This window comes from Xenopus laevis, chromosome 2S (genome assembly GCF_017654675.1).
Source record: "Xenopus laevis strain J_2021 chromosome 2S, Xenopus_laevis_v10.1, whole genome shotgun sequence".
NCBI classification, from domain to species: Eukaryota; Metazoa; Chordata; class Amphibia; order Anura; family Pipidae; genus Xenopus; species Xenopus laevis.
This window is the reverse complement of record NC_054374.1, coordinates 134,890,596-134,916,495: the sequence shown is the minus strand read 5'-3', so window position 1 is coordinate 134,916,495 and position 25,900 is coordinate 134,890,596. Positions and strand designations below refer to the sequence as shown.

At 37.5% G+C, this 25,900-nt stretch overlaps 1 protein-coding gene across 3 annotated transcripts in view; it reads left to right on the top strand.

Moving 5' to 3' along the window:
* The window catches only part of LOC108709000 (disco-interacting protein 2 homolog B), a 134,305-nt gene that overhangs the window by 79,870 nt on the left and 28,535 nt on the right, over positions 1 to 25,900 (top strand). For 2 of the 3 annotated variants that reach the window (XM_041584456.1, XM_041584459.1), the window contains 12 exons: positions 1,131 to 1,256; positions 3,002 to 3,214; positions 4,679 to 4,861; positions 6,491 to 6,610; positions 7,301 to 7,498; positions 9,578 to 9,669; positions 13,576 to 13,686; positions 16,149 to 16,272; positions 19,640 to 19,749; positions 21,305 to 21,407; positions 22,811 to 22,875; positions 24,808 to 24,901. In XM_041584456.1, coding sequence (XP_041440390.1) covers positions 1,131 to 1,256; positions 3,002 to 3,214; positions 4,679 to 4,861; positions 6,491 to 6,610; positions 7,301 to 7,498; positions 9,578 to 9,669; positions 13,576 to 13,686; positions 16,149 to 16,272; positions 19,640 to 19,749; positions 21,305 to 21,407; positions 22,811 to 22,875; positions 24,808 to 24,901 — 1,539 coding nt within the window. The remainder of the gene's footprint in view (positions 1 to 1,130; positions 1,257 to 3,001; positions 3,215 to 4,678; positions 4,862 to 6,490; positions 6,611 to 7,300; positions 7,499 to 9,577; positions 9,670 to 13,575; positions 13,687 to 16,148; positions 16,273 to 19,639; positions 19,750 to 21,304; positions 21,408 to 22,810; positions 22,876 to 24,807; positions 24,902 to 25,900) is intronic. The other variant, XM_041584457.1, reaches the window with a different exon arrangement.

The following is a 25,900-nucleotide window of genomic DNA, read 5'->3' as shown; positions in this document are numbered from 1 at the left end:
TAAGACAAGCAAAGGAGCAATTGTTACAATTTAAGATAAGCAAAGAAGCAATTGTAACAATTTAAGATAAGCAGGTCTCACGGGAAACTGGATTGCAGCTTAAAGGGCAATTCACCTTCATTAGCAAAACTGTAATAACACATAGAAACCACAAAAATGCATTCAAACTTTCATAACCTGCCAATTTTTTTTAAAAACCATGGTAATTAGGGGGTGTGGCAATATAAATGGGCATGGCCAAAAAATTAAGCCGCGCTACACACTGCAAATCTTTTTGCCCCTCTTTCTATTTCCAAAATGTTGGGAGGTATGACTATTTAATACTTTTTTGCGGATATTTACCATAAAGCATTGGTGCTCACTTTGTCCAAACACTTCTCTCGGCCATAGTCCACCACAGCATAAAAAGGCAGAGGTACACAGATTCCTCTTGGTGGAACAAACAGAGCCCAGCCCTACATGTTTATTAGCTGAGTGCAAGAAACCCCACAATTTACAAATGTCGACAGCACCAGCCATAGATTATGCTATTTAAAATGCCTTTATTGAGACATGGGTTTCTGGCCCCAATACACTTGGCAACGTTTCAGACCGCCATCGGTCTTTTATCAAGCAAGGAACCCCACACAGACTTTCTAGGAAGACCCCTTCGTCTGTGTAAATATACTTTATCAAGGGCTCCTCTTCAAAAGCTTGAGTCATATTCCTTGCCCTCTGATAATAAAACATATAGGGCCCTGTTTGGCCCACCAAGAGGAATCTGTAAGCCTTTGCCTTTTTTGTGCTGCACTCGACTTCAGCTTGGAGAAGTTTTTGAATGTGGTTAGCACCACATGGTATTTTTTTTATTGTGCTGATTTAAAACACAAGAAAATTGCTTCCTAATCACATAGAGTCAGATGAGCATTAACCACAGGTACAAAGCTGCAGTAAATGCTCATGGCCTAGCTGCAGAGATCATTCCTTGCATTATCACTCTCATGATATAATTACATTTAGCCCACATCTCTTGGGCAGACATTTGTACAAGGTCTGATCCACTATCGGTTGAGACATATTGATGTTGGATATCGTTATGAAGGGAATTCACGAATACTGTTTGGGTTCATATCCACATTTTTCCCTTTCAGATATCCACACAGAAGCAGTTCAAGCGGCTTTGGCCAAGCATAAAGAACAAAAGATGGCATTACCGATGCCAACCAAAAGGCGGTCAACATTTGTGCAGTCTCCAGCTGACGCATGTACCCCTCCAGGTATAACTTTATTCAACTGCTTTGTCTGCAAGATTTTTTCCCTTTATAGAAATATGTGTACGTTTCCTCCCAGCTTTGTTTTCCTTATGTATGTTTAATAGTTACTGACTCAGCTCTAAGTTGCAGCATTGTGTAAGATGCAGCATTGGGTAAGATGCAGCATTGGGTAAGATGCAGCATTGGGTAAGATGCAGCATTGGGTAAGATGCAGCATTGGGTAAGATGCAGCATTGGGTAAGATGCAGCATTGGGTAAGATGCAGCATTGGGTAAGATGCAGCATTGGGTAAGTTGCAGTATTGTGTAAGCTGCTGCATTGTGTAAATTGCAACATTGTGTAAGCTGCAGACTAACAACAATAACTTTCCTTATGTCTTGCCATACACTATTAGCAGTGAGGGTCAATTAGACTGCATGAGACTGAGAAAAGCAATGAAAGAAGCAAAAAAACAAACGATCAGAGACAAGGACAGAGAACCCAGTTTGTAGAAAGCTTAAAATCTAGAGATATCTGAAAATAGGAAATGGCTAAACCATGGAAAGTTTGGGGCAATGTGCATAGTGTTATGTGCAGTGCAGATGCTTCATATAATCCTAGTGGAGCATAATAGGGAATTATACTTCTATTGCGGGATAGTAGCTATCAGGCATATGGGAGGGAGGCTCAGCAGTAGGCATAATCAGTTTACCTTGCCTGCTAATAGGCATTATCCATCCACATTTTTGGGTTGACTGACATTCTGGAATCTTTTGAGATGTTTGGATTGGCTGGAAACTGGGTACGAAGCAAGATATCAGCTAAGGTGCCTGTCCATGTGCTTTTTTGCATGTTCAAACTTCAAATACAATTTTTCTCTGCACAAATGGACAATTGCAGTAATGTATGATATCTGCAAACCTTTACAGCTCTAACACCAACATGCCAAGGGGAATGTTGGTTGACTCTAGGCAAGTAGACCTAAAGGAACAGGAACACCAAAAAAAAGAGAAGTAATTTAAATATAATGTACTGTTGCCCTGCACTGGTAAAATGAAAGTGTTTGCTTCAGAAACATAACTATAGTTATATTGTTATGTGTAGCTATAAACAAGCTGCTGTGTAGCCATGGGAGCAGCCAATTACACACAGGATACACAATAGATAACTGATATGTTCTGAAGAATCCCATTGTATACTGCAGAGCTCATCAGCTATCTGCTGGGTATCCTGTGCCATTTCTTCTTTTTCCATGACTACACAGCAGCTTGTTTATATAAACTATAGTAGAGCTTCAAGCTAAACTGGTGCAGCACAACAGTAAACTATATTTTAATTACTTGAAATAATTTCATTTTTTGGTGTTACTGTTCCTTTTATACTTGTATTGCTGTAAAAATGGGGTAAGTGTTAATGTGCATAGCCTTTTTAAAATTTGTATCTTTGTTAAAATACTTAAGCCTTCAGAGGTATTTGGGTTAAACACAAGAATCTGTTAAGGTAACAAAATAAAACAAAAACAAAGGTGTAAAATGTTAGGAAACATTCCCTCTGGAAATGATTGCCATACTATTTGCTTTAGACCAGACTTCCTCCAAATGTAGAAGAAACGTTAACCCTTTTTCACTGAAGTGTTTCCTGCATGTAACATCAATACTCGGAAAAGGAATGATCCATGTAGTAAATATGATAAACCCCTTGATGTTTTCTACTTTTTTTTGGTTTGCTTCTATAAAGTGTTCTAATACTTTTATATTCCCAAACAACAGATACATCCTCCGCATCAGAGGACGAAGGATCCCTAAGACGCCAAGCTGCTCTCTCTGCCGCTCTTGCTCAGAGTTTACAGAATTCCGAGGCCTGGATCAACAGGTCCGTTCAGGGTTCATCAACATCATCTTCAGCATCCTCTACATTATCACATGGAGAAGTTAAGAGTACCAGTGGCACCTTAGCAGATATACTCTCTAATACTCACATAGGTATGCCCTGTATAATCACTGTCATTTTGTTGTTATATGGCATTGGACTATTGTTTTTTTAACCCTCTGCAATGATGATAAAGCACTGCAGAAAGATGCTTCTGTCTTCTTCATCAAACCTAAAGTAAAATTAGAGTCTAATGAACTGTTCTGCAGTATTTGTTGGGTGCTGCGTTTTAATGATTGTGTCAGAGTGCATGTTACATTAGGGACAAACCTGTGCATTTATTGGAAGCGAATAATCAAGTAAAGCAGGCTAGCACACACAGCGATTTAAACCAGGGTTACCTGACGAAGGGGGAACGCCCCCGAAACGTTGTGACGCAATAAACGCACCAGGGGTATGACCCCGGTTTAAATCGATGTGTGTGCTAGCCTGCTTTACTTGATTATTCCCTATTTTGGGGGTGCCGTCTCCCTAAGGCTTCTAAGCACCAAGCGGAAACACTACTGAAGGGCCTGAGTGTGCACGTGACCTTCCTTGTACATTTATTGGAAGCCTCGTGTTTAATAAAGGAGAGCTAAAGCTTAATAAAGTAGGCTAGAAATGTTGTACATTATGTTTTGGGCTTCTGTACCAGCCCAAGGCAACCACTGCCCTTTAGCAGCGAAGATCTGTGTCTCCAAAGATGCCCCAGTAGCTCCCAATCTTCTTTTCTGATGATTCACTGCACATTATCTGAGCACACTTACTGAGCACACTCACAATATACAGTACACATAGAATATAAATGTCACAATGTAAGGCTGATTAGTAATTAAAACAGATAATTACTACATGACAGCACATAACTCAGTGCAATTAGCATCAGAATTTAATAATCTGCCTTGTAGCATCAGTTTATATTACAGGCCAACCTCATTTTCTGCTTGATAATTAGTGACGAGCCCTAAGCTTAGCTTCTCAACTGCTGCTCAGAGCCCACTGAGCATGCGAGTGTCACAGACACATACCAAAATATGGCATTTTTAGCCATATTCATTTTAGGGTTGAATTCTCCTTTAAGACAAACATTGCTTAGACCATTTGCTAACTAATATATTAGCAGAGATCTCCGAGATCCATATAAAGCAGGCCATTTTGGACATAAAATTCTAAAGTGACGCTACAGAAATCTATATAAACATGTCATTATTATACAGAGTGAATGGCTACAATCTATTTTTTTTAATAGAAAAGTACCCTGAAACCATCCTTTTATCGTTTTTTTGCAGTTGACATTTAGGCTTTAGGTACTTAGGACTCTGTGTGCAGAATGAAACAGCACTGTTCCTGCAGTATGTACTATTCAGCTGTCATTGTGTTTTTATTAAGATCCCAAATTGTTCCATTAAATGATATGTTAAACGTACTTAAAATAATTTTTCTTTTAATGTAAATGCATTACTAAGTGCTTTGAAAATGTTAATGTTTATATATGGAATAGTTAAATGTTGTATCTTGATGTCTGATATCTATTGCAGACAGTTCACCTGCTCCACCCGATGTCACCAACACCACCAACTCCACAACTACCACAAGCACATCTTCATCTTCTTCATCCTTGTCTTCAGTCCGCCCAGCAAACATTGACCTTCCCCCTGCAGGCCTGGTTAAAGGGGTGCACAAGGCAGCGAGAAGGTCTAGTTTAATGGATACTGCAGACGGTAGGTGATCAAACTATGGAAGTTTTCAAACTTTTTTTTTTAAACTTTGTACCCTTTTTTGTTGCTGGAATTGCTGCAGGTCTAAAGAGTTCAGCAGCCCTTTATTCATTAGTGGTGGACTGGGGGAGACTCTACGCTCTTTGCCTTGTTCTTGATTTTATTTTAATCCGATACAAGGTGCAAAGCATAACCTGGCCATGGGAATAAGTGTTGGCTAAATGAGCACGAAAGGGGAGGTTCTTGCACTTCTTCACTGGTTCTAAGTAAATGTCCCATCTTGCACTTTATACTTTCCTGTTCCTTACATAAAGGCATGGTAAACCAACATAGGGGCCATAGATAGTAGTTACCTAGTCATCTACTATACTGGGCACTATTTGTAGTAAGATGCTTTATATCTATCTATTTTTTTTTGTTAAAGGAGAAGTAATAGCATTTTACACTTGGGGTGCCAAAAGTTAGGCACCCCCAAGTGAGTTACTTTTACTCACCTGACACCCCGGGTCGGTGTTTCTATCAGCAGAAAACCGCACCTCCATGCGGTTTTTCTAGTGAGCACCACGGAGCGATCCTCTTCCTATTTCCTCGGGTCGTCTTGCGGCTGCACATGCACAGTAGAGTGAAAAGCCGAACTTTATCGAAAAAAGCCGACTGTTTTGCTCTACTGCGCATGGGTCTGCACTGGGAAATTCGAAAACCGGAGAAGCAGGAAGAGGATCTCTCCATGGTGCTCGCTAAAAGAACCCCGGTCCGGTGCAGATTATTTTCAGTGTTGTGTTTCCTGCCCGCATATGTGTTAATTGTTCAAATGACAAAACCCCTTTGCAGAATTTCCCTTAAAACACTGGTTGCTGGCAGATGTATCAAAACTTGTCGTTTTTGCCCCATATTTTAGCATAATTAATTTTTAAGTTAGGTTTCATAGGGTCAGTGGTAGAGCAAATGGGAATTTTACAAAAATCTCAGCCTAATTGGCTTTTGAGATTGATTTTGTATATCTCTTTAAAGGGGCCCTCCACCCACAAACCATTGCATAGTGACAATAATTGCAATGATAAGCAACTTTGCAGTTATACAATTATTTTTATATAATTATAATTGCAACTAAAAGCAGAATTTGTCTGGCTGTTTCCAATCTCTCTCTTAAGGGTAAATAAGCTGATTACAGTATACTTCTAAGAGCTGGAGTGTTATAAATTGTTGACAATAAAAATAATCTGCACTGCTGGGCATTTGCTAGGGACATTTCTCAGGCTGCTTGCTGGGGATGCACTGAATTCACTATTTGTGATTGGGCCAAATCCTTCGTGAAAGATTGGCTGAATACTGAACTGAATCCTAATTTGCATATGCAAATTAGGGTGTGAAAGGAAAAAGTGGGGATTTTTATTTTTTTATTTTACTTCCTTGCTTTGTGATGAAGTCACTTGATTTCCCTTCCTGTGGGTTCGTTTCGGCCAAGCACAAGGATTTGGCCGAATCCAAGTCCTGCTGGAAAAGGCTGAATCCTGGCCGAATTCCGAACCGAATCCTGGATTCAGTACATCCCTACTGCTTTGTAGTGCATTGCTTGCTTAATATATTACAGTGCTTTTCTACAGGAAATGTAAATGCCATGTTGGTTTTTAGGTGTTGCAGTGAGCAGTCGAGTATCAACAAAAATCCAACAGTTGCTGAATACCCTCAAACGACCAAAGAGGCCGCCATTAAAGGAATTCTTTGTGGATGATTTTGAAGATATTGTAGAAGGTAAAGATCATTCTAAACTCATAGATTTTCTGTCTCTGTCATATCTACTGTATGTGTGCCTGTATTGATTTTGTTCACTACAGTTATATGGTGATACAGTGAACTCAGTTGCATTTTGGTTGTAACTTTTATAACCAGACACTTCATATGATTGGTCCAATGAACATTTCCTACGCTGGTCTCACTCTGTCCTCCTGCCATAGTGTGACACAGATATGCCTGTTATCCTGTTCCAAATCGATAGCTTTGCACATTTAATTTATCACACCCTCTGCTTGACAAGGTGTCACCCCGCACACATTTCCCATGAGCCTTAGCAAGATTTAGAGATTAAGACATTTTGAAGATGGCAAAATGAGGATTAGAAGGAAAATCTTAATGATGAGGTTAAATAGCAAATATAAATAGGTCGAGTATTGCCTTTTGTATGTAAAGTATGCTCTTTTATGTACTTTACAGCTGTGACATTGCTATTCTAAACAGAGATAAAACATGTTGTTTTGCCATGTGATGATGCTTTTTGTTTAGGATCCCTGTGTTATATAGAAGTAGAAATGGTTTAATTGCATCAAATACATATTTCAAATTTAAATAGGATCTTGAACAAAAAGTGGCATTAGATGTGATCATATGTACTGTGCCCAGACTTGAAGTTTCAGTTCATTATAATATATATTTTTTGTCTTGCAGTACCCAGACCAGATCCAAACCAGCCCAAGCCAGAGGGACGCCAAGTGACCCCTGTAAAGGGGGAACCCCTGGGTGTTGTGTGCAACTGGCCCCCATCAGTGGAAGCCGCACTGCAGCGCTGGGGAACAACACAAGCAAAATGTTCATGTCTCACTGCTCTTGATGTCACTGGCAAACCAACTTATACCTTAACATATGGTAAGACACAGTGCACTCTCTCTGTTGTTATTCTAATATGCTGGGTTGACTTGCCATCTTGCCATTAGCAAAAAGAACTAAGTCTGCGGGGAATTATTGTTTTTGCTTAAAACACCTTGCTGTTTGTGTTACTTATTATTTAAATTTCTATTCAAACCCACTGCTATTCATATTCCAGTCTCTTACTGTAACTACTGCTTGGTTTCTAGGATAAATTGGATGCAAGCAGCCAGATAGCTGCTGAATTTCCAAACAGGACAGCTTCTGAATGGACACAAAATCCACACAAAAAATAAAAAAATACTAGTTGCTAATGGTCTCTGAATTACTGTCTACCCCAGAGGTCCCCAACCTTTTAAACTGTGAGCCATATTCAAGTGTAAAATAATGTTGGAGGGCAACATAAGCATGCAAAAAATTACTAGGGCTTCCAAATAAGGGCTGTGATTGGGCATTGATAGCTTCTATGTGGACTTGCAGCCAACAGGAGACTCTGTTTGGCATTACACATGGTTTTATGCAACTAAATCTTGCCTTTAAGCACCTGCTTGGAGGTCACTGGGAGCAACATCCAAAGTTTTGGAGAGCAACATGTTGCTCACAAGCAACTGGTTGGGGATCACTGGTCTACCCCATATTACATCATTTACTTTACTTTCTCTGATAGAAAACTCTTCTTTAATCGCTTGTTTTTCAATTAGTGCCAAGGGTGAATTTGACAGCTGGATTAATATTTGTTAAATGGAACAAGTTTGGATATTTCCATAGGCAAATGGGATACAATACGGAGACAGGGAGGTGTTTTCTTTTTACTAGGCAGGTACTGACGGACTGCTAAAGGGAAAATGGAGTCAGGTCCTTAGCCATCTACATTACAGCACTGGGAGAGGAACATTTATAGGAGGAATCATTAATTTATTAATGCTTTTGGATATATGGACATATTTAAGAATTAAGCACTACCCATCAGAATTTAGCTACAGTTCTCATTAGCCATGTACAAGCATTGGTAAAATACCTTGCGTACACTGTCAGGGGATGCTGACACTTGAAATTCATACACAGGGGCTTAAAGTGATAGTGACACCTGCATTGAAACCGTTTTTACATCATAACATTGTCTTTGCATGCTATTATAATTTTGATATAAAAGTATTTACTGATGATTTTATGTTACCTGTCTGATCCCCCATGTTCCTCTATAAGGGGGCTGTCATATTTGTGCAGCAATAGTCTGTTAGCATTAGAATCTCTAACTGAGAAGGGACAAAACAGTCAGGTTTAGGAACCTCAGGTAACTACCGTATATACTCGAGTATAAGCCATCCCGGGTATAAGCCGAGGTACCTAATTTTACCTCCAAAAACTGGAAAAGCTTATACTCGAGTATATACGGTACTTATAAAAGCAGCCCACTTAGGGAAAAAACGTTCAACATGACCCATAGGTAATTTTTTGTGTACATTAATATTTTGAAAAGTTGTTTTTTAGTGTCAGTATCACAAAAAAAACACACTTTCTTCTATTAAAGGAACAGGTCACTAGCAACTTGTTTTAAGCCATGATCTGTATATATGGATCAACATGTTAGTTTGACAAAGCCACATTAGATTAACGGCAGTATAGTGCTTGCCCAAAAAGCATGCTGTAAGTATACAGAGTTTGGCAGGCAGATTGTCCAGTCTTGAAGATACTGCAGAACCATCTGGTCATGGTCAGCCTGTCTAAACAGAAATGCTAGCTGCCAATTCAGCACGTGGATGGCCCATTGGTACTCTGAGATGCATTATATTTGACCATTGGCCTTTGGGGTATTCATAACAGGCTGTTGGTCTGTGTATGTCCACTTTTAATCTTGTGTTGCACTGGTAGGATCTACAGAGATCTAGGTTTCATTGTTTGTTTCGGGCAGTAAAGTGCTACTTTCTCTGTGACAAAGCCTTATAGGTGTAAAAGAGAAACCATAAATGACTTTATCAATAACACGCAATCAAAATAGGTTTAGGTTGATTTGTTTTTCTGTTGTGCAGAGTTTCCAGACTGAAAATTATAACAAGTTTTGTTTGCATTCATTTCCAGGCAAGCTATGGACCAGAAGTGTTAGACTGGCCTATACCCTACTGAACAAACTGGGTACCAAGAATGAACAAGTGCTGAAGCCTGGGGACAGGGTAATGCAACATAATTAAGTATATGCATGTATTTTCTGTAAATAGCTGTGATTGTTTGCAGCCAAGGTCAGAATGGGCTTGCCTTATGGGACCAGCACACAAGCAAGTTATACAGTACAGCAGGAGTGGCCATACTTTACTAATACAAGGTCTACTTTTAGTGATGTTGTCCCATTATGATCTACATCCATAAAAGCATTGTTGGCATTCTGTTCTATGGGAAATATTATTGATTAATGGGAAAATGTATATTGTTATATTTAACAAACAATTATTTCTTATATTTATGTGACCGTAACCTAATAAATATCTGAATGAAAAGCATGAAATAGGAGAGTGATTTAGACAAGCTGTTTGTTGACTGTGTCTTGAGACACAGCTAAAGGTCTACTGGTAGATCCCCATCTACCTTTTGGGCACCCCTGCAGTACAGGAACCTCTTCTTTGTTCAGGTCAAGGAGAGGTAACCTTGCTGCCAGCATTTTAATTACATGGCTAAGAATATGTACAATAAGGTTAGGAAGGAACCTTTTATATTTGCCTTTATGATCACATTTTGATTGGGTAGGTTTCCTGCATGGTGGACAGGCGACAAAATATTTTGAATTGCCTGCTATTCATTCTTTTGGGAATTTCATGCCCCCAGATGCCTGTCAAGCATGGTACCACTACATAGACAACATGTGTAAAGTGGCAGGTTGCTTATTACGACATTCGTAGTATGAAAACCATCCAGTCCACCCATATCCTCTCTGTAACTCCCAAGACCACAACTGTTTAGGTCTGACTTAGGCCTACACAGGGCAAAGTGGGAGTTGTAGGAGTACAACTACCATAAGTTATGTAAACTGGTCTACAAATCAATTCATTGGCACTGATTTAGTGAGTTTTATGTTAATTCCTTGGTGAAACATTGCAGTTCCATTTTTTAGTTCTTGTATCATTTATTTAGTTATTCGCTACTTCCAGCATTAAAGTGCAACCTCTACAAATGTAATCCTCCCACTGTCTGTCTCCATTCATTGCCTTCGTCATTGTATCAAAATCTCTTCAAGGAGGGAAATGGAAAGGGACATTGAGACAATTTTAGAGATAAACGTAAGAGTAAAATACGGAGCCCAGCTGTCAACTTGATACCAAGCCTTATTTGGATTGGGAAGTCGAATGAGTTCTAAGGAGCACTGGGCAGGGATTGAAGTAGTTTGCTTATTATTTGTCTTCATGTTGGAGGGCCAGTTATATTAAAATAAGCATAACTTTCAAAGGAGTCTATAAGACCTTTGAGCAGCCGAATACCATAAAATTCCTTCTACCCATGGGCTTCAGTTGGGCAGCTCTTAAGTAGATGGTGCCATTAACAAATGTCTTTCTCACTGATTCTGATAATTACTAAGTCTTACACAAAACATTCGTGATAACTGTTTTAGCTACTGAAGGTATATAATATTGTTGTCATTTTTTTCCCTTAACAAATAAGAAATGAAACTTCGAAAAAAGCCTCTGTTTTCTGACAACCAAGGTTTACTCTAGAGACTATTCCAATGTACTTGGTGATGTTAATGTACTACCCAAGTATTACTTTAGTTCCTATATTGTATACTTAATATGGTAATATTATGGTATTTTCTTCTGTGTCTTCCTTATTGCCCTTGTCACCGCTGATCATGTACCTATGTCGGATGAGTATAATTTTTTCCTATATATACATATAAATATCTATATATATATTTGGCCAGAGGCAGCATAGCATGGCTTATTTTCACAAGCTCTAAAGTGGATTATGTTTCATTTTCATTCATTAAAACCATGATGAATTATGCATGTAATCTCACTTAACTTAAGACACTCACATAGGGCCATGAGTTCATTTGAATCTTAGTGCTGCACATGTTTCTGCATTCTGACATTTCTGCATAAGTGTGAAGCTGAATAGATGTAAATATTTTTTATATAATAATTTGCATTATTTATTTATTTTACTTCTAAGAAACACAACAATTTCAGTTTTCCTTTAAGGTCACAATGTTGGTTGCATAGAGTAGAGTAACTATAGAAGAATAGACTCTGTAGTTGCAGGTGGAGCCTGGAGGAACACAAAGTTAGACCACTGGATGCAGATACAAGTTTCATTTGCCCAATCACTGTGCTTTCTCTAGTCTATAATAAGGCCTGGTTTGTAAGGCAACAAGAATCTGTGTTTTACAGAGACCCCAAATGAAGTGTAAGAGCAGTAAGCCCTTTCTAAAAGTACCTAGCCAGGTCTGGGTAGGCCCTGAATTTATGAAAATCCATTTATGGATTATATGATACACAAATCCCCTGGTGCCTACATGCCTCCCTCTGCCCACCCCTCATGAATCCGCAATACTGAACACTGTTTTGCAGTGCAGGGGAAAAAATACAGGCACAATCAGCAGTCTTTTGCACAAAATTGCTTCAGGTCTCTGGCCTCTAAAATGACGGGGTACCCCTGCCCCGTACTTTATCAATGACCCATATGGTGTATATTTAAGCACTAGCTGGTAATATGGTGAATGGCTTTTGGATAGGTTGTCACATAACTGGTCATCTTTCTACTTGTGCCCATAAGTACTACATTCATTCATTGCATTTAGCTGGTGTAGCTTTTATCCTTCTTCAGTAGAATCTGTTCTAACTCACTGCTTAGTTAATAGTTGTCTGATTTTCGAGATTTATCTTATTCTGGCCCTTTGAGAATTCGAATTTGACAATTCCCCACCTAAAACCTAAAAAAGCCAAATTGCTTTATAAGTGGGATAGGTCCAATGAGCAATTTGGAGATGTTTGCAGCCTTCCAGAATCGACTTTGATCAAATTTGATTATTTTTTTTTTGATCGAATTAGAAATTCGTTCGAGTTTAACATATTCGATTATTATAATAAATCTAATATTCGCATTTTGAGTAAAATCAAATTCATGTGAGTTAAAAAAAAAATTGTGTGAATTCGAAATACAAATATTGTTTGTGCCTCCCTGTGTCAAAGCTATGTCTTTTCCTAACTTAATTTTAAGTTATATGTGTGTAATGTGAGTGACTTCCATTTCAACCTATAATGTCACTTTGGAATACCATTCATATACAGTAGAACCCCCATTTTACATTTCTCAGGCAAAAAAGTTTGTAAAATCCAGTAAAATGCAAAATCAGGGAAATGTAAAATCAGGGAAATGTGTTATAGTAACTTTTTCTTCAAGTGCTGAAAGGATATAAGTACAGGAGTCAGTTTTACTTTGAGATACAATATTTACTGAGTTAATAACAAGGGTTAAGCATTGCAGCGTTAATATTACACTATAGGGGGCATGTGCAAGGCCTTTCTGTCACATACACAACCTAAAGCAATAAGTGATTGGTCCAGGACTGTATAAGGGGCAGACTAATTGGAATTGACCAAGGCAGAACATGGCAAAATAGAACTATGGCAAAATAAACATTTGGTTAGTATTTCAAACCTATTTATATCACAAATAATTAGGAATGCACCGAATCCACTATTTGGGATTCGCCCAAATCCCTGCATCTTTGGTGAAAGATTCTGCCGAATACCGCTATGCAAATTAGGGGCAGGAAAAGAAAAAGTGGAAAAAAGAAATCTTCTTTTGTGATGAAAAGTCCCTACCCGTCCCTAATTTACATATGCAAATTAGGATTCGTATTCCGTTCTGCCAGGCACAAGGTTTCGGCCACATCCTGCTGAAAAAGGCTGAATCCCAAACATAATCCTGGATTTGTTGAATTAAAATCTGGGAAAACATTACTTAACAGGGAAATGCGTTATAAATTGGTGGGACCACAAATAAAAAATGTAAAATGCAGGAAAACTTAAAATCAGGGTACTTAAAATCAAGGTTTCACTGTTTGTTTTATTGCTGATGTCTTTCAGGTTGCCCTGGTTTATCCCAATAACGACCCAGTGATGTTCATGGTTGCTTTTTATGGCTGTCTCTTAGCGGAGGTGATCCCAGTGCCGATTGAGGTACCTCTTACTAGAAAGGTAACGATGACGTTTCAAGGGCTGTTGGACAGATAGGTTCCCAGCCACACGGATCTTTTGTGCACTGTTACAGTTCATGCGGCCACTGCTTATTAATAATTAGTACATTATTGGTAGGCCAATGGTTCCATGAATGTCATTTCTAATCAGTCAAATGAAGCAAATGGCAGTGGACATAAAGGTCTGTGTCACATGGATAACCAACCTCAATGATTCATTCCTTCAGCCCAAATAATTTGTGGTGGAAAATATAAATAAAAAGACAATCATACCATTATCATGTTTATTAAAGGGGTTGTTCACCTTTAAATTAATTGAAAACTTGCAAATGGTTTTAATTTTTTGTGGTTTTTGAGTTATTTAGCTTTTTATTCAGCATTTCCCCAATTTGCAGTTTCAGAAATCTGGTTGCTAGGGTTTAAATTACCCGAGCAACCATGTAATGATTTGAATAAAAGACTTGAATTTGAATAGGCCAGGCCAGAATAGAAAGATAAGTAATAAAAATTAGCAATAAATGTGTAGCCTTGCTGAGGATTTGTTTTCTGGATGCAATTGACCCCCACTTAAAAAGCTGGAAAGAGTCAAAAGAAAGAAGGCAAATCATTCAAAAACTATAAAAAAAAAGAAAAAATGGCAGACAATTGAATATTGCTTAGAATTGGCCATTCTATAAAATACTAAAAGTTAACTTAATGGCGAACTGCCCCTTTAAGCTAGTTTCTCCTTTTTATAAACAAGGCTCGTCTTACTTGTAATTCATTTATACGGACTGAAAAGCAAAAGAAATAGCTTGGTTTTACTTTTTGATTGCACATATGTATCTAAACTAGTTGGAACTACCACATTATTTATGTTCGTAATCTACCACTAGGTGGTGCAAGGTGTTTGGAGACTTCAGATGCAGGAAATACATATACACTGCATATAGAAATCACTATTGTTCTGCCTTAGTTATATAGTGCTGATACTTAATTATGCAGTGCTTGCTCATAAATCACAATATGCCCTGCCATCGTCCCCAGATGAGCTTACAATCTAAGGTCCATTCAGACAGGATTGTCAATTTTATCAGGAGCCAATCAACCTGCCTTTATGTTTTTGGAATGTGGGACACAACCCAGAAAGAATTGGCTGGATTTTTGGGTCAGAACCCATGTTCCAATAAAGGCGTTTTAAAAGAATCCTGTGGCTGGTGCTGTCTGTGAGTATATTAACAACCCACAAAGACGCAAAGGAGAACATACATACTCCTTACCCAGGTTGGGATTGAACTCAGGACCCCAGCTCTGCTAGACAACAGTGTTAAAATTCATTGCACAGCAAGAAATACTGTGAAATACAATGAGAAAACTTTGGGCAACCACAGGAAATTTTATTTAAGCACATTTACCTTGAAAAAATGTAATCTTGTTCTGCCTAAGGTACGTTGACTATAGTATCGCAGTCACTGCATTTGGACAGCACCATATTTAGTTATAGGTCCACTGTCATGTCTCAAGATATACCACAATTGCAGCTGCTTGTGATTTTTATATATTTACAGGATATAGTAACATTCTCATAGTTCAGTAAACCATAATAACTCCATAGTTGGCTTTCATTAATTAAAACTCATGATTGGCTGCTATATATTAAAGGACAAGCACAAACTTTGCTAATGATACTGTATATAGCACCTTTAGTGCTCCCAAGAAGACTGCCACGATTGCTATGATTGTTCTTTATAATAACAACCCTATAACATGGTATAGAATCTTAAAGATGCTGTGCCCCAATTTTTGGCTTGTAATGCTGAACTTCAGTATATATATATATATATATATATATATATATATATATATATATATATATATATATATATATATATATATATATATATACACACACCTCAGCAGGCTTTTTGTCAAAAGAAATTAACTGGTCCTGGCTGAGATTTAAAGGAACAGTAACACCAAAAAAGAAAAGTATTTTAAAGTAATTACTATATAATGGACTGATGTCTTGCATTGGTAAAATTGGTGTGTTTGCTTCAGAAACTCTTACTATAGTTCATATAAACAAGCTGCTGTGTAACCATGGGGGCAGCCATTCAAGCACATGATACACAGTAGATAACGGATACGTTCTGGAGAATCCCATTGTATACTACAGAGCTTATCCGTTATCTGCTGTGTATCCTGTGCCTTTTCTTCTTTTTCAGCTTTGAATGGCTGCCCCCATGGCTACACACAGCTTGTTTATATAAACTATAGTAGAGTTTCTGAAGCAAACACACCAGTTGTACCAGTGCAGGGCAACATGACATTATATTTCTATTACTTTAAAAAAAACATTTTTAGTGTTACTGTTCCTTTAAAAACAGGACCAGGCATTACAAGTACAAGAGAGACTAAAATCCTATAATAAGCTCTATAAACAGTGATTGACTATGGCATCTTATGTTCCTTTTTCAACACTAGGACGCTGGAGGGCACCAGATTGGATTCCTGCTGGGAAGCTGCGGCGTTAAACTCGCTCTTACTACTGAGGTTTGCTTGAAGGGGCTGCCCAAAACACAGAATGGGGAGATTGTGCAATTCAAAGGTTCGATCACAAGCATATATTTTTGTATCTTATAGGATCATTTCCAATTTTGTATCTGTACCAATATTGAAACTGTTACCCCTGACCCCAGCTGGGCAAAAATAACAACATACATGGCAAATAAAAACCATTTGTATGTTAGAGTCTGCATCAGTCCTATGATTATAATACAATCTTTATTTCAGACATATGTGGGGTCCCACTCTCAACAGACATCTGACCTGTTAAAGTAACTATGTTATTCATATTTGCCTGCTTTCTTGTCTGATGTCTGTATAACACATGGGGTTGCTTGATTAATATTAATGGGATATGTAGCCTATTTTCAGGTCAGTATTAAAGGGGAACTTCATCTTAAATGTAACTTCTACTGTAATGAAAAGAGCTGTATTTTTAATTCCCAACTTTGTATTTTCTATCATTTTACTGTTTTTTTACTTGAGCACTCACGATTTTCATTTAAACTGATTGATCTCAGAGCCCAGTGATGGATTATAATAGCAATGTTTATGGCCCATTTGTCCATAGAGCCGTAGACTGCAGTGTTCCAATCAATAGCTGAGATTTCCTCTTTATGTTATATGTTATTGTCAGGCAACCCATAATAACCAGAAAAGTCATCAAATGCTAATAAAAAAAAGAGTAATTCCAAAACAATATACAGTTATTTCACAGGGGCCTGTTATCTGTCTTTACGTAATTTGGATCACCATACTACTACACGTCTATTTAAAAATAATTTAAATATTAAATAAACAAAATAAGATTGTTTTGCCTCCAATAAGGATTAAATATATCGTGGTTAGAAGTAAAAGGTACAGGTACGGTCCAGAAAACCCGTTAAAGCTTTCTCCCATTATCTGGATTTATCCAGATAATCCAAAAATGTTTAAATGTTTTTCTTTTTCTCTATAATAATAATAATAATAATAATAGTAATAATAATAATAAAAAAACAGTACCTTGTGCATGATCCAAACTAAAATAAAATTAATCCTTATTGGAGGCTGGGATTATTTAATGTTTACAAGATTTTCTAGTAGACTTAAGGTGTGAAGATTCAAATTACGGAAAGATCCGTTATCCGGAAAGCCCCAGGTCCCAGGCATTCTGGATAACAGGTCCCATACTGTACTTAAGCGAGCTGCTTACTACAGAGAAAAGGGAAATATTTTTTAAAAATGTAATTTGTTTGTTTAAAAATGATTTTATGGGAGATGGCCTTTCCATAATTTGGAGCTTTCTGGATAATGGGTTTTATTATCCAGAATGCTCTAAATTACAGAAAGGCCATCTCCCATAGACTCCATTTTATCCAAATAATCAACATTTTTAAAAATCTCCTTTTTTTCTCTGTAATAATAAAAGTCCCTTGTACTAGATCCAACCTAAGAAATAATTAATCTTTATTGAAAAAAAAAACAAAAAACAGTGTATTGAGTTTATTTAATGTTCACATGATTATTCTAGAAGACTTACGAAAAGATCTCTTATCCAGAAAATGCCAGGTCCTTGTGGATAACAAGATTAATGCATGTTATTAATAAGTGTTCCCCTTTGGTGGCTTATCAATTTTATGATCATAACTTTGTAACAAAATAACCCCTACTTGGGTACATATGCAATAGCATTTATTATATATATATATATATATATATATATATATATATATATATATATATATATATATATATATATATATATATATATATATATATATATATATATATATATATATATATATATACTTTAAAGACTTTAGAGTGCTCCCACAACCCCCCTGTTTTGATATTATATATATATATATATATATATATATATATATATATAATCTCAAACAAGGGAAAGTTGTGCTCACCACTAGTTTTTAAAATCATTAGGCGGGGGTGCAATGAGGGTGTGACCACAAAAAACATATAGACAAATACAAGATTCCTCTGCACTCAACCCATTATCAATATATTTAAGACAGCGACATTTTGTGCATACTGCTACTGAAAAATGCCTTACCCTTTAAACAACACAGGGATTGTTTGTCCATATATTGCAATATATTTAAGATGGCCATATATATATATATATATATATATATATATATATATATATATATATATATATATATATATATAAAAATCATTCCAAGCACACACTAAGAAAATGTTTCAAAAGATGCACTACTTAGGAATATTGTAAGCCATTAATTTACCACTAGCCAACGGATTTCTCTTACCTAGGGGATTGGTTTTGTATATTTCTATTATTTATACGTGTGTCAATGCCCTTAAGATGTGTAAATATTAGCAATATACTTTCTGTTATTTATCTTTTACTGTTATTTACTGTTTTTCCAAAATCTAAATCTAAATTTTTCCAATCTAAAGTTGAATGTCCCTGTCTCTGGTGTTTCAGTCTGGCAGCTCAGTAATTCAGGTGCAGACTCTGAACTGTTACAATTTTGCATCAACATTTAGTTGATACATTTCTCAGCAGTATCTCTGGAGTATCAGCAACTATTGTATCAAGTCTAACAGCTGCCTGTAATGAAACTCAGGGATTCTGCTCAGCAGGGACAAAGATAACAAATGTATCAACTAAATGTATCCATTTAGAACAGTTTACAGGGTCGGCGACCCTTCCTGCCAGAGCTGCTTTAGAAGTTGAAAAATGACACTTTACACTTCAATATTAGAAAAACGGTGACACATAGAAAATAGAAAATCGTTATTTCTGGTGATCTATCTGAAAACAACTAGTTGTTTGAAGGTGAACAACTCCTTTAAGTTTGCTGCCATCGCCTGAACACGAGAGTGAGCCTGGATTTCTATACCAAACCACTCTAATATGCAGGTCGCACAGCAGTTGTGCGTCACTATTCTATTTCCTTTATTGTATTTATTATGGCATTTTTGTTTTTTATAGGTAAAGATACCATGAAGTTGTGTTCAGTTTCATACATACAGTATATATGTACAGGCCCGGACTGGCAATCTGTGGGTTCAGGCAAATGCCAGAGGGGCTGCTATAAGGTGCCATCGAAAGTGACTACCAAGTGGGCTAGTGGGGGGCTGTGTGGGCCTCTGAGTACAAAGAATGCCAGGGCCTATTTTAAATCCCAGTCCAGTCCTGTACAACATAATTATTAGTTGAATACTTCAGACTTGTAATAAAAACAACTGGCCTTCCATCAAATGTTAGCCTCCATCATGATCTTCCAGTTCCAGGGGGGGAATGTTAGTGTATCGTGAATGGGACCAGTCTCAGAGCAGAGTAAATGAGAACTTTGGAGGTTACTGTTTGGTTCAAATGTATATATTCTATTATTAATATTTCCATACTGTACTGATCTCTCTTTGGTATTTCTGTTTAGGCTGGCCCAGACTCAAGTGGGTTGTAACAGATTCCAGATTCTTGTCTAAATCACCAAAGGACTGGCAGCCGCACATCACCAATGCTGGCACAGAACCAGCGTACATTGAGGTAAATGCCCACAAAGATGTGGGTAAAGCTTCTATAACTTGACCCAAGTTTATTTCTGATATTTCCCTTTAATTTGCTGAAAATTCCAAAAATACTGTTCTGAGGGGAAAATGATTGCAAGACAGGCATTGCTTGCACTGATCTTGTGTCCAACACCATTTATTTTATTATGCTATCTGTACTAGACCATCATTGGGCTAATCTACTTTCATTTTTTATTAATGGAAATACTTATGTTTAGTTTCCATGTGGTTATTTCTCCAAAGATTCTCTAAGGTATTACTGCCAAGCAGCCATTAGCTCACTTTGGTTGGCCACAAGCTCTTTATTGCCTCCCTTCGGGCTCCTATTTGGTTTATAATCCCATTTAGAAAATAAAAATGGATCAAGGCCTGATAAAGGGTAATGCTGTGGTGTCACTGGGGGTGTGAACTTTTTGAACAGGACCATAAATGGTCTTCACATACCAAGCCCAGCTCCCTATTATAACCTGTAAAGAGAACTATGCTAGCATAGTTATTCTCCTATATTAAACCCTAAACATGAGTATGGCTAGCAATGCTTATTGAAATAGCCTACAGTTTTAGCAGCTCTATTATAGTACTGTTCAAGCCCTTTAAATTTGTCACAGAAGTTTCCCATTTTGGATTTTGTTAGGAGTGTGTGACACGCACATGCTCAGTGTACTTTGAGCAGCTGTTGAGAAGCTAAGCTTAGAGGTTGACCTGTCCTGTTAGCTGATGCTATAGGTTTGACTATTAAATTCTCTTGCTAAGGGCAGAGACACAAGGTCAGATTCGGGGAGATCAGTCGCCCGGCGACAAATCTCCTCTTCTTCAGGGCAACTAACCTCCTTGAACTGCCTTCCCACCAGCTAGAATGAAAATTGACAGCGGAATGGCACTCGGATCACTACGTTTTCCGAAGTCACTCCAAGTTCCTCGTGAGGCAACTTTGGAAAATGAAGCATTCCTAGTGCCATCCCACCGACAATTTAGATAGGCGGGAAGGCAGTTTGGGGGGATTAGTTTCCGATTTGTCGCTGGTTGAGCCGATTTGTCGCTGGTTGACTAATCTCCCCGAATCTGACCGTGTGTCTCTGCCCTAATTGTGCTGGTTTCTGATCCATGTACCAATAATCTGAATTATTTACTAATCAGCCTCAGCCTTATATTGTGACATTTATATGATATGTATTCAGTAAGTGACAGCAGCACAGAGCATGTGCAGTAAATCAGTAGAAAAGAAGATGGGGAGCTACTGGGGCATCTTTGGAGACACAGATCTTTACTGCTAAAGGGCTGTGGTTGCCTTGGGCTGGTACAGAAGCCCAAAACAGAATGTACATTTCTACCCTACCTTTTTAGTTGATCTTTAGTTCTCCTTTTAGAACAATTCTAAAATGTTGAAACTATAGGAACCCTTTTAGAGACAGCTGTTACAATGGCATATAGGACCAGGGTAAAATGTTGCCTTCTTTACTACATAATTACACACAGTGACATGACTAAAGTGAATCAATCCTAAACACTTTCTGCCACCCCCTTTTCTTTAGTACAAAACAAGCAAGGAGGGCAGTGTGATGGGTGTGACAGTGTCTCGGATAGCCATGTTGTCTCATTGCCAGGCACTCTCACAGGCCTGTAACTACACAGAGGGTGAGTAACCAAAGAGACAGCTTGCTTCATGCAGATCATAAGGACATTTACTGCATTAAAACCTTTAATTAAATTTTTACTTGACACTATTCCCTTCCATTTCAATTGGATCTGTCACACTAGTTAAGACTTTTTTCCAGATATTCAAATCTTTGGAAATGGGAACCAAAATGTATGGGGATGTCCCAGCACCACAAACAGGTGTTACTTTTTTAGCTCCCATGATACATGTCTCAAGAACAATCCTGCTGCTGAGGGGTTTTTACGTCATATTTAAAAACAGAAGTGGGACTGTGGAGGAAATGTAACTACAGGTATGGGACCTGTTATTCAGAATGCTCAGGACTTGGGGTTTTCTGGATAACGGATCTTTCCGTAATTTGGATCTTCATACCCTAAGTCTGCTCGGAAATCATGTAAAAATTAAGTAAACCCAATAGGCTGGTTTTGCTTCTAATAAGGGAATAATTATATCTTAGTTGAGATCAAGTAAAAGCTACTGTTTTATTTTTTTTATTATTATAAAATTATTATTTTTTAAAATTCTGATTATTTGGATAAAATGGAGTCTATGGAAGATGGCCTTTCTGTAATTTGGAGCTTTCTGGAAAATGGGTTTCTGGATAATGGATCCCTAACTAATAAGTTAGATTTCTGTCAGTTGCATTTGGTCTGTTATGTTCCAAGCAGTTGTCCCCAATCAGTGGCTCGTGAGTAACATGTTGATCACCAACCCCTTGGATGATGCTCTCAGGGGCCTCAAAGCAGGTGCTAGTTTTTGAATTCTGGGCTTGAATTCCGGCTTTAGTTGCATAAAAACCAGGTATACTGCTGCTAGTCCACATAGGGGCTACCAATAGCGAATCCCAATCCATATTTGGCACCCCAGTAACAGTTGCTCTCCAGCTTTTTATATTTTAATGTGGCTCACAAGCAAAAAAAGGTTGGGGACCCATGCGCTAGAGGGGCTGGATTCTGTATCTGTATTAACAATATTTGGTGAAAATTTCTACTCATTATTGATGGCAATGCAATCCTTGCAGGAATTATTAAGCATATACTGTATGTATGCAGAAGACCACCTTTTCTGTTTCATGTATGAGATCTGTTATCCAGAAACCTTTTTTCATAGCCCCCCCCCATGTTCCATTAGGCATACTTGATCACATACTTGTAAAATAATAAGAAAGAATAGAGTGATGAGAATCATTACAATGAATAACCTAGGAAGATATATAGAATATATACTATTCCCAGAATGTGTGACCTTATTTTATACTGCGACCTCCACAGTATCTAGCATAGAGTAATTGTTGTAAATAAAAGCCAATAATAAACACTTGAAATACATTTTCAATTTCTAATATGAATATTCTAATCACATTTTATTCCTCCTTATTTAGGTGAGATCATAGTTAATGTCCTGGACTTCAAGAGGGATGCGGGACTGTGGCATGGTATATTAACGGTAAGCTTCAGAATAACATGGTAAAGAGGAATTTTCCCAAATTATCTTCTGTTAGCAGAGCTGTATATTTTCTAATGGAGAGCACAAGCATCATTTCTCATTGGATGCAGTACTTCTCTGAAATGATGTTTGAACTGCTCTTCTCTCAGCAATTGCCATGTCCTAGCCAGGCCCAGATTTGTGGAAAGGCCATCTAGGCCGGGCCTAGGGCGACAGGATTTTAGGGGGCAGCATGCTGCCCAACCACATCCACATTGGTTCAAAAACACTGGGGATGCGCTGGAGATACAATCATTTTTTAAATTTCCTGTGCGCCAATCCCCATTGCTCCTGTTCCCCTGGAGGAGACAGGGGCGACGAATGGTAGTGGGCCTAGGGGCGTCCACTATGTAAATCCGGCCCTGGTCCTAGCTCATCTTTACTATGTTCTTTATAGAAGAAAATACATCTTCTCTCCATTTGCCTTTTCTTAATGACCTGTTATATTATAGGAATCTGCACAAGCGATGAGTTTAATGTGCAATCAGTGTGTTAAAGGGATAGAATGGGGAATTCTAAGCAACTATTCTATCGGTCAGCATTATTTATTCTTTATAGATTTTAAAGTCTTCATCTGACACTTTTCAGTTTTCAAATGGGGGTCACTGATCCCCCATGAAAAAAAAATGCAATGTAAGGCTACAAATGTATTGTTATTGCTACTTTTTATTACTCATCTTTATATTCAGGCCTCTCCTATTCAAATTCCAGTCTCTTGTTCAAATCAATGCATGGTTACTAGGGTAATTTGGGCATTAGCAACCGGATTCCTTAAATTGCAAACTGGAGATCTGCTGAATAAAAAGCTAAGTGACTCAAAAAGCACAAATGATAAAAAATAAAAAACAATTGCAAATTGTATCATAATATCTACATCCTACTAAAAGTTAATTTAAAGGTGAACAACCTCTTTAAAGAGTATTTCATTGAAATGTTTTGGAGCAATCTTATAGAAGATCAAATAAATGTATTTTTATGCAACAATACCTATTTGAACCCAAATTCTCAGATTTCTTTATGACCTGTCTCACTTGTGGCTTTCTACAAACTCATGGAATGGAGGGTTTTAATTCTTCAACAGGTTTTCCTGGTCTTCCTATTTAATCATTGGTTAGTCAGAGTCTGCATCATATGGGTTTAAAGCCAGTATGCAGGTACCAAAGTGGTGTGTGTTCTTTATAGACAGAGAACGGTATGATTGCATCCAGAACAGAGCAAACAGTGAATATATGGTGAGGTGGCCAGAGAGCCAAAAGCTATTAAAGTAGAATTAAATCCCCTTGCTTATAAACCCTACCCTCAATAGTCCCCCTCCCTGCTCCCCCCCCCCGCACAGGTGTTAAGACCTGTAAATGCCCCTAAGCCTGTAATTACCCCTCGTTGCAGAGTCAGCAGAGCTCACGGGCAACATATTCAGTAATCTTTGGGTCTTCCGGCGCTTTGGTAATTTTTCGTCACTTTCAGCGCATGTGCAGTTATCATGAAGTGGAAGACTGCTTCAACTGCGCATGCGATGATACAGCGTTTACTTAACAAAGATTACTGAAACACTGAAGATGGCTCCCGTGAGCTCCACTGCGCTCAATCTGCAATGAGGGGTAATTACAGACTTAGAGGCATTTACAGGTGTTAACACCTGTTGTGGTGGGAGCAGGGATGGGGGACTATGGAGGGTACGGGTTTTTATAAGATAGGGAGTTTAGTTCTCCTTTAAATCACTTGAGCAAGAACACATTCTGGCCACTTCATCCTATTATGTCTTTCTGTATATTATAATCATCATTACCCAGATAGTCATATCTGTGATAGAGAAGGACAGTATTGACTTATCAAATAACAGAGAATATAATGGGAGGCCAAGTAAGTTTTTACATGTTTCTGCGTCTCTTTCAGAATGTAGTGAACAAAATGAATACAGTCAGCGTGCCATACTCCGTGATGAAAGCTTGCCCGTTATCCTGGGTGCAGAGGGTGCATGCCAATAAAGGTAACAAATCTTGTCGTCATAGTTCATCACACGATCTTCACTGCACTATATATAAATAGATGGAAGCAGACACATGCAGACCTATGCACTGATGTATGCAAGTTCACTTTAGGATCATCATGCATTATAGACACAAGCATAAGGAACAGATGCCATTTAGACTCATATTCACACACACCTATATATATATATATATATATATATATATATATATATATATATATATATATATATATATATATATATATATATGTATGTATATATATATATATATATATATATATATATATATATATATGTATGTATATATGTATGTATATATATATATATATATATGTATGTATATATATATATATATATATAGGTATATATATATATATATATATATATATATATATATATATATATATATATATATATATATATATATATATATATATATATATAGGTGTGTGTGCAGGAGAATAAATGGCCTGGGGAAGCCCCACAGTGTGTTCGAAAATTCATGTTTAAAATCTCAGTAAGAGAGAGAGTTTCATCATGGTACATAGTATCTGTATCGGGTTGTTGGGTCACAGCTTTGTGAGTTCCAAATGATCCTGAGCTACTGAATACAGTATTGCTATTTTCTGATGAGGAATGCAGATTAATAAATGGCAGGGTTTTTGGGAAGTGTATGTTTGTCTGTTTCTAGTTAGTTAAAGAGACTCGTGAACAATTAGCATCTTTGCTGTAACTGTTTGGCATTAGCCTGTGTGTTGTGTTTCTTTTTTGTGGCTTGTATAAACCATAGTTTTAACTTGCTCTGTACTCAATACAAGGACCTGAAACTTCTTTCTAATATTAGGCAGGCTGCCAAACATATGGAAGTGCTTCAGGAAAGGGAATACTAATAAGGCTAATTGTTTACATGGCGCAAAGTCTCTTTAAGGTCAATCACTGATGAACCTTCAGGGGATGCAATATTATTAAACACATATTCATGCTTCTGCACTTTAT